The sequence below is a fragment of the Tupaia chinensis genome, unplaced genomic scaffold, assembly GCF_000334495.1.
Source record: "Tupaia chinensis unplaced genomic scaffold, TupChi_1.0 Scaffold000007_1, whole genome shotgun sequence".
NCBI lineage: Eukaryota > Metazoa > Chordata > Mammalia > Scandentia > Tupaiidae > Tupaia > Tupaia belangeri.
The window spans coordinates 247,684-263,661 of record NW_006159436.1 but is presented as its reverse complement, the minus strand read 5'-3'; the positions used below and the strand labels follow the sequence as shown (position 1 = coordinate 263,661).

At 47.8% G+C, this 15,978-nt stretch overlaps 1 protein-coding gene across 8 annotated transcripts in view; it reads left to right on the top strand.

Moving 5' to 3' along the window:
• The window catches only part of CDC14B (cell division cycle 14B), a gene marked incomplete at its 5' end in the record, with an annotated part of 89,983 nt that overhangs the window by 59,780 nt on the left and 14,225 nt on the right, over positions 1-15,978 (top strand). The window contains 2 exon segments of one of the 8 annotated variants that reach the window (XM_014592017.1): positions 8,218-8,334; positions 13,671-14,918. In XM_014592017.1, coding sequence (XP_014447503.1) covers positions 8,218-8,334; positions 13,671-13,707 — 154 coding nt within the window. 8 annotated transcript variants of the gene reach the window in all.

The following is a 15,978-nucleotide window of genomic DNA, read 5'->3' as shown; positions in this document are numbered from 1 at the left end:
TCATGTCCCAGACCCAGTGGCTTAAAACTCACGCCGAGTGCGTGTGCGTGCGTGCCCAAGGTCCTGAGAGGAGAATGGAGGAGAAGGGATTGCGGCATGGCCATCCCCTCTGGGAGGTAATTTCTCGCTTTCTGTCTCTATGTCTCTCTCTGTCTGGCGAGCGCACGCACCCTATAGCGAAATCTTCTCAAAAAAAAAAAAAAAGAGAGAGACAGAAATTGAGAAGTCACCCTCCAGGGGGATGGCCATGCCACAGTCCCCTCTCCTCTGTTCTCCAGTCGGGCTCTTGAGCATGCTTACACACACGCCTGGCATGAGTTTCAAGCCACCAGGTCCAGGACTCAAACCACAGTTGACCATTTGGGGATCCAGCATCCCAACCACTACTCCACCTGCTGGCCCCAAGTCCCTATAATCTTAATATGTATATGAGGGGAGTTCAGAAGGCCCATGGAAAAATGAAATTAAAGTATAAGTTTAATTTGGTGGGAAAAAAAATATTTGAAATCCATGCATCATTTTTCTCATACTAATGCATTTTCCATGAACTTTTTGAATACCTCCCCATAGTAGATTTGCTTCCTGGTGGGAAGAGTGAGTGTGCTGGCGTAGGTATAACGTGAGGGGGTGGGGTTGGTTTTATTTTGGATCCACTGTTTGGTGTTCTCTCTTAACATTACATGGAGTGCCAGGCATACAGCTCTCGCGCTCTCGCTCTCTCTCGCGCTCTCTCTGTTTTAAGATTTTTGTCATAGGGCTTATGTGCTCTCTAAAGAGAGACAGTGAGGGGGAAAGTGAGCAACCACCGCCTCCCCTTTCCCCAGGGATGGCCACACGTAATCTCTTTTTTTTTCCATTTTCCTTTCTGGATACTGGGCACGCACGCTCACATGCCCAGCATGTTTTTCAGGCTCCTGGATCTGGGACTCAAACCACACAGTCGGCCATGTGGGATTGGGATCCAGCGCCTTAATCACTGTGCCATCTGGTGGCCCCACATAGCTCTTAAAATGTTAATAGTGAAGTTATGTCCAACTTGATCGACCCAGCATTTTCCACACAAGTGTTCTAAACTAAACTCAAACCAAGTTCCCCCACCCAAGCGTCACATACCAAACTGTAGACACAGGGTAATGGAGGAAAGACAGGCTTGTCTCCACTGCAGAGCAGAGGGGAGCGGGGAGCTACTGCTGGGCAAGCCTGGTCTCCTGGAGATGTTCCACACATGCTTGTTTGTCTGCTATAGGGCAGGTGCACTCAACTGGAAACAGAGAAAGTGAGAGATCACCCTCCAGGGAGAGTGGTCACGCCACAGTTCCTTCTCCATCCATTCTCCTCTTGGGGTTTGGACACACATGCACACAAGCCTAGCTTGAGTTTCAAGCCTCTGGGTCCAGGACTCAAACTGCAGTAGGCCATATAGGAGCCCAACACCTTAACCACTCTGCCACCTGCTGGTCCTTTGCACATGCATTTTTAAGTGCAAAATGAAGGGTAGAGTCTCAGGTCCATGATTAACTCAGTGACTGCTTTAAGAGGGCTTCAGGATGTCTCATGGGCTTTCCTGACTGATGGGACCTTAGGTAGTCAATTTCCATCTTGTGGGTTTCATGTCTGTTCTTTTAGATTTTTGCCATAGGGCATGTGTGCTCACTGGAGAGAGAGCCAAAGAGAGAGGGAAAGTGAGAAAACACCCCCTGGGGAGTGGGAGAATGGCTGGACTGCAGTCCCTTTTCCTCCATTCTTCTGTTGGGATTGGGGCAGACACGCACATGAGCCTGGTGTGTTTCTCAAGTTGCCAGGTCCTGGACTCACAGCACGGAGTTGGCCACGTGGGATCCTTTGCCTTAACTACCATGCCACCTGCTGGCCCATTGCAGGTATCACATCTTGTAAAAAAAACATCAATATCGTGGACCTGGGACAGGTATAACGAAAGTTTGGAGTCTCAAGCCTTACTTTTTTCGGCCATTAAAATTGAAATGGACTGTGGGACCAGCAGTTAGCGTAATGGCTATGTCACTGGGCTCCCATGTAGTTGACCATGGTTCAAGTCTCAGACCCGGTGGCTTAAACTCACACTGGGTGCCTGTGCGTGCGTGCCCAGATCCCAAGAGGAGAATGGAGGAGGAGGCATTGCGGCATGGCCATCCCTGAGGGGTGATTTCTCACTTTCTGTCTCTGTGTTTCTGTCTCTCTGGCGAGTGCACGCGCCCTATAGCAAAAACCTCTCCAAAAAAATTTGAAATGGACTTCATGTCCCAAGCAGCTTAGAATGCAGCTTTACTTAAAATCCAACCCTCAATAATTTTCAGTTTGGGAAATTTCCATTTCTTTTTTGTCAACTGGGACCCAAGGTCTTTCAGAGGCCCCCTGCTCAGTTTCACAGTTGCATACGAGAGAGACCCTTTGTATTGGGTCACATGTGTTCAGGTGACCGTTTGGAAGTGCCAGTGGTTGGAAGGAGTTAGCACCCTCACAGATGCAAGATTTCCTTCCTCACTGCTGGAACCAGGAGAGTGGATTAGGAGACACCAAGCAGGTGGCGTGGTGGTTAAGGTGCTAGATTCCCACATGGCTGACGGTGGTTCAAGTCCCAACCCTGGTGGCTTGCAAATCATGCGTGGTATATACGTGTTCATGCCCAGAATCCTGAGAGGAGAATGCAGAAGGGACTGTACATGGCTGTCCTTCCAGGGGTTGATGTCTCACTTTCCTGGTCTGTCTCTGTTTCTCTTTTGCATGCACCCTATGGCAAAAAAGAAAGAAAGGAAAGGAAAGAGAGAGAGAGAGAGCTAGAGGAAGGAAGGAAGGAAGGAAGGAAGAAAAATGCCAGACTTAGTGCCGGTAGGGATTGCATGAGGAAAACAGCCCAGCAGCCCAGGAAAAACACACAGTATGAAAACATAAATGAAGATTTGCTCATTTCATGTTGCTGGGGCTAGATTTGCTTCTGTCATCCATGTTGTCCAGGTGGATCTGGCAGTTCCCCTCAGCTCTCGGACGATTCAGGAGTTCGAATAGGACTTCATTTCATGAGCCCAGGGCTGCCGTGCTGTGCTCATGCACAGTCGTGCCCCTGTGTTCTACCTGAGTGGTCTAGGACTCTTTTGGGGGTGAGGAGGTTGAGTTCGAACAGGACTTCATTTCATGAGCCCAGGGGTGCCGTGCTCATGCACAGTCGTGCCCCTGTGTTCTACCTGAGTGGTCTAGGACTCTTTTGGGGGTGAGGAGGTTGTTTGCTTTTGCCTCCTTTTTCTCCAAGGTATTTGGTTTAATTTTCTGTGCGTGCACATCTTTTGCTTTTGGAAGAACCTCAGTTGCTGAACTGCCACCGATTTCCGAATCATAAAGCGAAGTTAACGTGGGGCAGTACCCAGCCAGAGCTCGTAGATAACCTCTTGTTCCTCAGGGTCAAACCTTTTTAAACTGAAGACAGCAGGTTTTTTTCCTTCTGAACATAAAACGGCAAAACCCCATCCTTGTCACCTGCCCTCTGCACCCAGCTGCCATGTGGGCCTTTAGAGTGTCGAAAATGCACATGTAGCTTTATTTGTCTATGTATTACGTCATTTATTTTGGCTTCCCGATGTGAACATCTGTTCTTTCCCCTTCGCCCCTTTCCAGATGTCCCCTAGCTGTGCTGGCCTCTGCGCTGTGTAGTGTTGTCATCTGGTGGATTGTGTGTGACTACATCCTCCCCATCCTGCTATTCTGTCTCGATGGTCTCGGCACACAGTAGCCCTCAGGACCCTTTGACAGATAGCTGCTGTGTAAGTGTCCCCTGCCATTCCTCCACTGTCCCCTCCTCCTGCTGTCCAGTCTGCTCTCCAATGCATGTCTCTGTCCTGGGCAGCTCTCCTAGCCTGGCTGGTCCGCCTGTTTTCCAAGGTTCTTTTCCTGAATCTTTTCGATTCATGGGATGGCGGCGGAGAGGGAGGGCTTCCCTATTCCTTTTGCGGAAGGGATATTAAAAATAACATGCCTTATTTTTAAGTCGTGCTTACTCTCAACAAATACTTTGAAAGAGCAATGTGTCAATAATGTGTACTGAAATCATTTCTCTTCCTTATCGAAATACTGCCTTCTTTGGGGATCATTGGGGAGGTTTTCTTCCATTTTTCTCCCTGCAACTTCCCTCTGGTTTTCTCTCTCTTCAGTGTGTCCTCTCCAGTCTAGCGAAGAATTTGTCCCACCGATCTGCGTTCGGTAGACAGGTTTTCCAGCCTTGAAGGTCTAGCGAAGTTGGCACCCTGAGTCACCTCTGACTCTGCCACCCCAAGTCTTTGTCTTTGGTGTGCAGAATTTTCTCCTCTGTCTCATTTCATTTCCTCCCCCTTAGGTACAGTGTTCAAAACACAATGAAAGCCGGAAGGCAGAGAAGACTGGTGCGCCTATTCGCGTCAGTGTCTCCATTCGACGGCCACTGTGCTGTCACCGTTCCAGAAACAACCAGAGGTCTTTATTAGGTTAACAAAGTCAAATTTGTGTTCTCTTGGTCGTTCATCTCAGAAATGAATGCCTTCACAGTGAAGAGGCTTCTTTTCTGGAGAAGAACTGGGAGGAAACTAACTCAGACTCCAATGTTGTTGCAACCCAGAGCTCAGAGGGAGGGCGTGTCCCGGGACACCGAGGCTTGCCGCCATGCTCCTAGGTCTGGGCTGCATTCTCTTTTCTCTGAAACTTTATTTTTAACTCCTATTTCAGTTGTCTCTTGTCCCAACTTGGACTTGGAAGTTATAAAAGAATGCAAGAGTTCTTCTAGGATCTCTTCCAAAGTAAATTTCCATTGCAACCAACTCTGGTACTTTGTGGTTTCATTGAGTGTTTTCAGATGGCTAAGGAAGCTATAAAAATCAAGCAGATTCCCCTCTTCTCAGGATTAAGGAAACCCTGCTTCACGTACTCTTATGTATGCATTTTCTTGAATATATCTTGTTACTACAAGCCTATTACCACATTTGGATGTGCTATAGTTTTGAAATAGATAAACCTTGTAGGTGTTGTTCCCTTTACTTCTCTCAGTAAGCTTTGATGTCCACATTATTTTGACTCCAGAGCATCCTGTACTGCCCAGATTTTATTCAGCTCAAACTATTGCATGTGGCAGAGGTATTTGGAGTGGGCGGAGTTCTGACTAGGTGCAGGTGTTGTAACAGCACCTAGGCATTTTGTGGTGAACCATTCCCGGGGTAAGTTTAAACATGATCTTTATCAGGCTCTTTGTCAGGATGCTAGAACCTTCTGTGGTTGTCGTTACTGATATTTGCCACTGCATGCCTAGACCCAGAAAGTTTGGAATCTACGGAAGCATACATCTGGCGGTTACAGTGTTGTTAACAAGTAAAATCTACATCGTCCCTCCCTCCCCTGGTACTTTATTTCAGGAGGGTTTCTTTCTCCAGGTGACTACTCACATGCACCCTCTTCACCTCTTTTGGCAAATTGTGGAGCACCACCTGATAGGTTTTTACCTTGAAAAGCACCACGACCTGGCAGGCCTGGACTCAAACTCTAACCGCTTCGCATTGCTGTGTCAGACCCTGGGGCGGTGAACCAGGCCCCTCTGGAGGTGGTGGGGCCCAGGCTGTCATTTTGCAAGTGCCGTCTGTGCCTCGACGGACAGCCAGTGTAAACAGTGTGTGGTTGCCCCGATGGACTCTCTTTGAGACTGAGACATTCATGTTTTGGGGCCCAGTAGGTACAAGCCCTGGCTTTCCAGTTTGTCACTTTGCTGTGCGCCTCGAGTTGCAGATCTCAGCGTCTCCAGCATAGAGGAGAACAGGTACTGGTACTGCAGAGAAAAAGTGAACAGTCCAGACACGGGACAAGTAGGACCAAGGGGTTGGTCAGGAACAATAGAAAGGAGAAAAACGCATATCCTGACCATGCCCTGAGAAAAGCTGTGCCGTTGGCCTGGGTTGGAAGGTGGCAGGCAGCAGGTTCTCCGTGGCACGGTGAATGCCTCACTCGTGCCAGTTTAGCCCGGCCACTGTAGGCTCTTGCTAGTAATAATGTACGTGTGGCTGCTGGGATCCTTCCCCCTCGCGTTGGTGTATCAGAGAGAGTTGATGGTTGTCAGTGCCCGTAACTGGAACCGCCCCTGCTGTGATCAGTGCATTCTAAATGTCTATCTTTCTCTTAAAAACCCCACAGAAATTTATTAGCTATTATTATTATTTCACATTAATTTACACTAATTTTATAGAGAAATTAGAGAAATACTTTTTTTTAAGGTGTTTGCCATAAGGCACCTGTGCTCACTGGAGAGAGACAGAGAAGCAATGAGAGGGAAGATGAGAAGTCACCTCCCGGGGGGATGGCCACAACACAATCCCTTCTCTTCCGTCCTCCTCATGGGATTTCGAGGAGGCACGCACACGTGCCCGGGGTGATATTCGAGCTGCGGTCATGCGTGTGAGTGCGACGCCTTGACTACCACACCACCTGCTGGCCCCGAGAAAGAAATTCTTCCTAGAAGATAGTTTCTTAATTTCTATGAGCCCAAGAATAAACTGCTTGATTTAGTAGTCAGTTCTTGTTTTGAATAGTATTTAAGCATTTCATGAATAATTCAAGGAATCTGGACTTAAATTTCTTAAATGAGCCACTACCGGCCTTTTTTCCTCACATTAATGCTTTTACGGTGTGGTAGTTGCCCGTCCTTTTGTGGCCTCGAGTTATTTGGGAAATGGGTGTGGTGTGTATTTTGAAAACTCAGGAGCCTGTTCCCTCCCTGTGAGGAGGTTGCGAACCCCGGACAGCACCCGGTCTGAGCCCGGGCTCCGTAAGTAGCAGCGCCGTCTTCGTGCAGAATTCTATTGTCAAATCATTATCAGGGACGAGTAAATATTTCCCCTCACGTTCCATATTCAGGAAGAATGTTTAAGTCCATGTTTTCAGAACAGAGTTCATAAGCCGGGCCAGTGAGCTCCGTCTTTGATCTGCAAATACTTGTTCTAGTTTTTCAGAGCGTTCATTTCGGGTGGTCAGAGTCCCTGAGGAATGCTGAGTGAGGCCCCAGCTCACTCCTCAGGGTTAGTCTCTCTGTGGGGCGGCCCCTTCCCTTCTCTTCTGCTAACTACTAGAAGCCGCTGACCGAGCGAGCTCCGGGCTATTTGTTACAGCAACACCCAATGCCTTTTTTAGCATTTGATTACTCTATATTAGTTTTCCTTTAAGAATTGTTTAATTTCATTTGTTATTATTATTTGTAATTTTATCAGACAGAGACAGAGAGAAAGGGAAAGTGAGAAAAGCAAGCTGCCAGGACCAGGACTTGAACCATGGTCAGCCATGTGGGAATCCAGCATCTTTAACCATGCCACCTGTTGGCCCTGTTACTATCCATGTTTGAGCTTTGGTTTGGGTAATGAGAAGATGATGGGAATGTACTCATCTGAGCTCACTTTGCCTGGTTTTGGTGGTAACACAGGCCTGTGAGGTAGGCCTATTCCTTAACTGTCATGGCCTCTTTTCACTCTTAGGAGCTAGGTACTGTTCTTCTTTATTTACGTTTATTTATTGGTTTATTGTCAAGAGATAGAAGACAGGCACCCCCAGGGTCTCCACAGTGCTAGACACCCCGGTCTTAGCTGACGCCGAACAGTGGCACATACGTGAACTGGTGTGCTGAGGGAGGTCCCAGAGGCAAACCCAGGACCTTCCCCATGTGGTCCGGTTGCACAACCACCGTGCAACATCTGGCCCCCGAGTTGATACATATAAACATGTGTTTATGTGGTTATCTAAAATTAGTATTGATTTTGTGATTATTACCCGTACTTCCAGTTCTGAAGAGCTCATACTGTGTAAATAGTTCCTAAATTCATGTTCTTTAGAGTTTTGGGTTTCTTAGTGATGTTTTGCTTTCATGACTAGAAATATGAGAGTTTTCTTTTATTTTGGGGCCCAGAGATTTGTTTGGCTGATAGATTTCTTTGGTGTGGGAATTGCTTAAAATACCAGGTCATTTGTTTTCTAAAAGCAGAGCATTCTGGTTATCTTTATGTAACCCTCAAAGGGGAATGAGCTGCTTCACTTCAAAAGGCCTAGATGTAAAAATGTGTTTTAGTCTTTTTGGGCAAAAGCGTTTATGGAAAACCCCGTTAATTCCCAGTAAAACAATTTGTACCGAAGTGCAAAAGTGCCTTCCTCTGTCAAGTACTTGAAAATGGTTTCAGTGACTGTAATCTTATTTTTTCCAACTGTTTTCAGAGTAATTCTACAGTCCAGTGTTCAGAGCTGTAAAACATCTGAACCTCACATTTCTGGCAGTGCAGGCATTACTAAACGAACCACCCGATCTGCTTCAAGGAAAAGCAGTTTTAAAAGGTGAGAAAAGTGTTCTCCTCTCCTGCAAGGTCACAAGCATTGGTTTTCCAGTTAAACCTTTCGGATCCTGCTCCTGGAGGTTGACGTGAAGATAGGAGAACAGAGCATCCCTAGGATGGGCAGTTGAGCAAATCTGTTTTCCCTGTCCATCTTAGAAGAAAATCCGGATCAATTTAATGCAGGCTTTTGTTTTGTTTTGCTTTTCAGAGGTAATTCTCAACACGGAGTGTGGTCTCTGGGTCCTAACATGGGAATGTTGTTCTTTACAAGTTATAAATGGAGACTTTCCAAAGTTCCGTGTCCGGCTTTGGAGGAAATCTCTATCCGTGTATTAGTCGCAGTGTATCTGCCGGCAGGTTAGCCGCAGGTCAGCCCGATGGAGATGTGATCGATGAGCTGTGGGAGCCTCGTTACCTCCTGGCTGTCCTCCTGGCTGGCCCACACCCAGAGGTGCCGGTTCTTTCACTTCGACCTCAGCACCTGCACTTCCTTCATTAAGTGTAGATTCTGGCGGGACAGTGGCCAAACCTAGGACTCGCTGTTGCCTCTGGAGAGGTACCATGAACTAAAGTGTGGACATTTTATTGTTAAAGTTTTCCAAAAACATCCCATGAGTAGATACCCCACCTACGGCGTGACATGAGTTCTGTGTGTCTTCGTGTAGCGCTGCCAGCCTGTGCGGTCCTGGCTCTGTGCTTGTGATAAACGACCTCTTACCACAGACCGTGAGGGCCCGAGGATCATCAGAGCCAGCCTTTAAAATGTCCTGCACGGTTCTCCCAGCTTCGTCTCTTGGGCCTCGGGGCCATGCGCCTGATCATCGGTGTGGAGTCAGTCCCCGAATGCCCAGGCGCAGGCACAGCCTGTCCTGAGTGACCTTGACAAGCCAGAGGGTGCTGTGTGGTTTGCATTTCAAGGGCTTGTTCTGTTGTGTCATTATTTTCCTTCTCACTGAATCTGCTGTGCAGCTTCTTCATATGCTTACACTCACGGAGTATGGGACAGTGCACCAGCGTGGGTATTTGAGAATTGCTAGACACCGACTCCTGATTTTAGGATGTGAACGTTTTCATGAGACATGTATCAAATACTCACACTCTACCCTGAATCCATTTGAAAAGAATATCAGAAATCCCAACAAGAGGTCAGAGAGGGAGGTGCGTTACGACGTACCATGTGAGTGTGGTTAGTGAGCGAGAAATAGGAAATGGGCTGAATAAAGATTACTGAATTATGTTGCATGAATTGAGAATTATGGTTTTTTTTAAAAATTTAATGACTCGGACAAACACATAGAAGCAACGCGTTAGAAGAGCCGCACACAGAAATTCTGAACTACTACTCTTAAGTATTGCCATATACACGCACGTGTATAGCTGTTTAAATGCAGGCACGTAATCATTTATAGATGCGGACAGTCCGTACGTGTATGGAAATAAGACAGGAAAAACATGGCAGGATACTAACAGTTCTTCCCTCTGGTGGGTGGGGCTGCCTAGGATCTTTTTTCTTCTCTTTAATCATTTTCTTATTTTCCTTTTTTATGATAAATGAGGGAAATATGGGAATGTTTTAAACGTCAGCCTTTTTAGGTGAGTCGAACTGTTGAAAATCCGAATGCGAAGGTTACCGCTGGCGGTAGATCTGAGGTGTTCTGAACGGACGTGCTCTTTTTAGGTATCAGCGTGTTCAGGCTTCCTGCTCAGCCTCGCGTTCCCTGCCCTTTAATCCTGGCTTCGTGTTTTGGACTGTGCTCTCTGGGTCACAGAGGATTAGAGTCTAGGAGCCCGCATCGAGCCAGCCAAGTCGTGCTGTATTCCTTTCAGGAGGGTCGGCCGGGAGTCCGTTTTTCCATCTAGGTCTTTCTGCTCTTTGGTGTCACTCAGGTGACCTACACTCGTGCTTCCTGTCTGCGTGAGCATCTACCGAGGGTCCCTGCACGGGCTGCCGTCAGGGTGCCGAAGCAGATTTTGGACTGGATAAGCAGGACTGACTATTGAAACGGCCCAAAGCAGCTTTTTCCAGGATTGGAGGATAGTGCTGAAAACCTGAGGGAGGTCTTATTTTCAGATGGGTTTTCAGAGGTGCTTGGGGGGGCTCCGAAGCCGAATGGTGAGAGATCCTTGGTCTTTGTGATTCAATTACCCACCTTCCTCTAAGCAGGCCTACGCGTTTCGGTTTTGCTTCTTCCGTGGCTTTGGGCTGTCTTCACACCACCTTCACTATTGCCCACCTACCGCTCACCGAAAAACCCAGAAGGGCGGGCTAACTTTATGTCTCGCTCTCCACCCCTGCGTCTAGGAAATAGTGGGAATTGGAGGCAGCCACGCTGCACCTTGGAATGTTACATATCTGTGCTTGGAGGGTAAGGAGGGGATTAGCATTGGTGCATAATCTGTTTCTGAGAAAAATAGTATGAGCTAAAGTTGTTGAGTTTGGGGTTTTTGGTTTTTTGGGGTTTTTCTGCCTTAAGATGTGAGCACTCGTCAGAGGAAGATAACTTGAGAAATCACCCCCCGGGGGGATGGCCATGCCACAATCCCTTCTCTTCCATTCTCCTCTCAGGATTTAGGGTGCGTGCGCGGCATGATTTTCAAGCTGCCAGGTCCCAGACTCCAACTGTGGTCGGCCAGGTGAGAGTCCAGCTCCTTAAGCACCACACCACCTGCTGGCACTAAATCGCTGAGTAATGTATTGAGTTGAAGTCTTTTCTTTAATCAGCTTTACAAAAGCATAGGTCCTTTCTGTGCGCTTTCTTCGTACCTCGGGGACACAGGGCTGGCCGGCCGCTCTGCCGTCCCATTTGTGAGGTCTTCTCTCTCCTGCAGGTCGACGTTGCTCCCCGGCACCATCCTCCCAGTGGTGGTGGGCAAGGAAGCTTTCACGTACATACTCTGTTCTATTCCTAGGGCCTCCTGGATGCAGACCCCACCTCAGCTCACTTCGCACTGCTTTGGCCCTTTTGGTTTTTGCGTTTACTGAGAGGCTCTTCAGCTTTGGAGAACTTTTTCACAAATGTCAGAAGAGCGGGTGGGGGTGAAAAAATAGGAGCATGGCCATACGGCAGGGCCACTGTGTTCCTCCTGGCCGAGGCTTAGTCCCTTCTGCGTCCATTGGAACACGAGCCGCATCCCCACCCAAGTCTCATGAGAAGGCTGCCCTGGCCGAGCCACGGCAGTGCAGGCACAGTGAGCCAGGGAGGTGTGGCCCGGTGACCTTGAGGCTTGACTCTCAGAGCTGCCTGGGCTCAGGTGGCACCTTGTCATCCCCTTGCTCAAAGCCGAAGAGGGAAATTCAGAGGCCTGTAGGCCTCACTTCCTGTTAGAGTTATAAACCCATAGGCTTTTCTTTCTTAAGTTTATTTGCTCCATCCTTCAGAGAGCGAGAGAAATGGGCATCCCAGCAGGGCCCTTGCACCATGTCCTACTCCCATCCCCATCTCAGCCTGCCTGGAAGTATGGCATGCCTAGGGCTTGAACCTGGGGCTTGAACCCAGGGCCTTCCCTTGGGGGTACCACTGGCCCTTTAATGTTTCTCTGTCTCTCTCTCTCTCTCTCTCTCTCTCTCTAAGAAGTTTTTGCCTTAGGGTGCTTGAGCTAGGGGTGGGTAAGAGACTGAGAGAGAAAGGGAGAAATCACCCCCCAGGAGCGATGGTCACACTGCAGTTCCCTCTCCATTCTTCTCCCAGGATCTTGGGCACACATGGACACGTGCCTGCTGTGATTTTCAAGCCACCGGATCCGGGACTCGAACTGTGGTTGGCCATGTGGGAGTCATGATATTCCATCTGCTGGCCCCAGTGTTTCTTTTTTCTTACATGTTAATAAACCCTGTGGCTAGATCAAACTGGCCTGTCTTAGCATTCTGACAATAGGTCTCTGAAGAGCTCTCTTAGAACGAGTCTGGAAAATTTCATCCCGTCTCCGACTGAGAACTTGAGCCTCGTTGGCTGGCGTTCACTTCAGTCCACGCCTTTGCACAGCTCCTCCAGAGTGCGTGCTTCTGCACGCTGATGCCGTTCCTTTGGAGAGGTTGTGTCTTCTCTGTTGGTGATAAGACTGCTGTCGTGTATGAGTGGCTTTTCTTATTCCAAGGGGTATCACTGGTACAGGTCCCGGCCCACAGCCGCGGGCTGTTCTGTCCCTGATCGTTTCTGTCCTGGGGAGAGAAATGCTCAGGTTCTTCACTTAGAAAGGCATCTGTGTCTTTCTGAGCCCTTTGTCTGGAAGTAGCCACCTTTGGGTCTTAACGGCCTGAGCCGTCTCCTCCGTGACGTCACCGTCTTCATACCTGCCACTGCTGCTTGACCCTCTGAGGCTCCTCTGGGTGCCCGTGCCGTTGCCGCCATTTTCTCCCAAAGCTCATCAGCGTAAGACCCCAGGATGCTGTCTCTCTCGCTGTTCTTTTTTAAAATGCTGGTTGCGTCCTTGAAGATGTCCGTGGCCCTTTAAAATTCCAGGTCTGTTCCCACACGACTTCATCAGCTGACCTGGCCCTCCGTACCCTGCCGGTGTCTCTGGAAGCTGGGTGATCAGTTCCAACAAGCCCTCTCTGGTAGAACAGCACATCCTCCCCGAGAGGGCCACCTCCAGTTCGGAGGTGATTTTCCTGACTCTTTTGCCATCTTGCTGCTGAGTTGAAAGTAACAAAGTAAATCGGGGAGGCAGGGTGTGTATCCTGGACAGTTACACAGAACAGGGTCCTGGGCAGGGCGCGAGTCTGGTCAATTTTTCACAAGCAGAACAGGGTCCCGGAGGGTCCCTGCCGTGTCCTGGGCAGTCCCCTTGCAGACATTGGGGAAGGCAGGGCCTGGCCAGGGCGCCTTCTGTGCGGGGAGCTGGAAACTGCTTGAGGTGCCAGAGCTTTTTCTGTGATATGCTAGCTTTAGAAATACTCCAGTAATGCTGCCTTGTCTTTCCTTCCTCCCACTTCGCCCACAGCCTGGTTCCTCAGAGAGAAAGGAGGAAGCGGAGTGCTTTGCAGCAAATGCCCCTGGTGGCGTTATGGTACTCGCATTGCTCTGCTGCCCTCGCCCACCGTCTTTCTTCATTTGTTTGTCCTTTTTTACTTAATTTTTTTTATTCATTTCTTTATTTTTTTTCTTTTCTTTTGCAGACCTGAACATTTTTCCACTCTACCTTTCTCTCCTGTGTGTCTTTACTTTATGGTTGATATTGTACTGTCTTCTCAAAGTACTTGTCATTAAAAAACTCTACATAGTATTCACTTTTTAGCATGTCACTATTTGTATTATGTCGCCTTCCTTGTCTTTGAGAACTGCTTGCAGATGCTTGAAAACCTTTGTGGTAAAATCCTGTTTCTTTGCCTCCTTATAGTCCCTCCGTTTCACGGACTAAAACTGTCTTGCGTTAAGTAAAAACCCACGACCGGAACTGAAGGAAGACTCTAGAATGGAAGACAACGACAGGACCTAGCACAATTGATTTGAAAACCAAACACAGTTGCAAAAGCCTTAGTTGCTTTCCACCTAAGAAGTATATTCGACGAAGAAACTGTCCACCGGCGTTATAATCACTGAGTCTGGGTGCAAGCGATTGACTTGAAGAAGGGCCCAACTCCTTTCCAGAATTATCTCGAGTGTAACAACAAAAGAATCTGTTGTAAATTGAGTCTCAGGTGTACATATCCATGCCCTCTGTTCTCAAGAGAGCTGGCCAGTGTGTGGCACATGTGTGTCCATGTGATGACAATCATTTTAGCTGCTGGCCTTCAGAAGAATTGAGGATCTGATGGAGGTTTTTTACGTATTTATTTTCTGTTCACTCTGTGTCAAAGTTTATAAGACAAAACAGGCATTACTGAACGGTACTTTCTGTAATTTGATACTATTTGGTGTAGTTCATCTTCACTTGACTGTTTGTCATACTGTTGTCATGTTAACCCCGTTAAAGTACCCAAGCTGCTCGTCTTCCACCAAAGAGTGCTTTATATTACGAGAACCTGTGAAAACCACATCCAAACACTGTCGCATGTTGTGTAATACAAAGTGGTACTTTGATAACCTAAAACTTTGAGAGAATCTTAATGGTAGCTTTAGCAGACCGAGGAGGAGAAACTGGCTTCAGAGTTGGATGATGATGGCAAGTCATTCCTTTTTATGTCATTTAGAAGAATTGCAAGGTTGCCTATTTTTCCATTTTCCACTCATACAAATGAAAATGTTTCCTTTCCTACATAGGGAGAAAAACTGTTTGTTTTCCTTGCTTGGAAACAACAGTCCCAAGTAATGGTGGCTTTAAAAAAGGAGTCACTGCTTCTTTTAGAGTCTTTCTCTGTCGCATAGTGGATTTTCTTTTTTTTCCTTTTGTGACCAGGATCAGGCTATTGGCACCCTCTTTGATGTCAGTGACAATTGTTCGTGTCTGGATTTTAGTTGTTGGTAGTAAGAGAACTCACTGTTGCCTTGGGTTAGAAAATATAACTAGTAACTAATTTTGTAGAGTGCCTTCTTCCCTCGGCCCTTCTAAAAACAGCAGAGTCTGTGATACAAAGCAATCACAAAATCAGAATTTCTGTGCTGCTTTAAAAAAAAAAATGGGCCCCAAATAAAACGATATTTTGCACTCACCTTGGTTATTTCCATAAGAAGTGAATTGTTTTGTTTTTTTGTTAACCAGTGTTTGCCTTTCTAGCTTGGAGAATGGAGGGAAGGATTCAATACCGTAGGATGGTAGAGACAGCTGCCTTTCCACTGTGAGGAGGAAGAAGTGGTTGGAATAAACAGTTAAAGTCTGTTGATGCAAAAGAAGTCATTGCAAGGCAGTGTCTCCATTTTGGCACGTATTCCTTTGGAGTAAAATACGAAATTGGCATTGAGGGGGGATGGGAGACGTCATCGTCTTAGCCAGACGAGCAGCTCTTCCCCGGTGGGGGCAGGATCACACCAGCTTTTAAACACTGAGAACTAGATCACAGAAAAGCGGTGACTTTCTGTCCCTGGCAATGAGTAGGCACAGAGCCCATGTGCCTAATGGGAAGACCGCTCTTGAGGTAGGGGTGGGAGGAGGAATATCCCGTTTGTTGTGTTGTTTGGGGAGACAGTTCTGAACTTCAGACCGTGCCTGGGTGTAAAGCGGAATTCTCAGGGCAACTCTTCTTCCTCTTAATACTTTTGAAGGCCATCTTCTCCATAAATAATCCAGGTGGTGTGGAAATCAGACTGGCACCCGAACCATCCTCGTGTTGGCATTTCTTACCTGAAGACAAGCCCATGTGCTGCTGACCATAGCTCGTGAGTGCCGTCCGTCTCCCTCACGGGGGAGAACACTCTTGGTGTCTTGGCCAAGAACACACAACGCGGGCGTCAGGGTTGGCCACAGTACTTTTTCTGGTAGTTTGCCTTTTCACGTCGGCTGCTCCAGTTTCCACCTAGAACTGCTGTCACTGTGGCTTTTGCTAAGATCTTTTTGTACATAACTGGCTCACTGCAGTTAGTCATAGGAACCTCGTGAATGGGTGAAGAACATTCCTTGGACCGCATGGAGGACTTGGGACAGTGCCCCCGATGTATTGTATAGCAACGGAAATAAGCTTCCTGGGGACACAGCAAGAATCCAGGGAGGCTCTGGGACTGACTGGTGGAAAGTTCTTTCTGCTGTATGAGTAGACTGCCCCCCCCCCCAA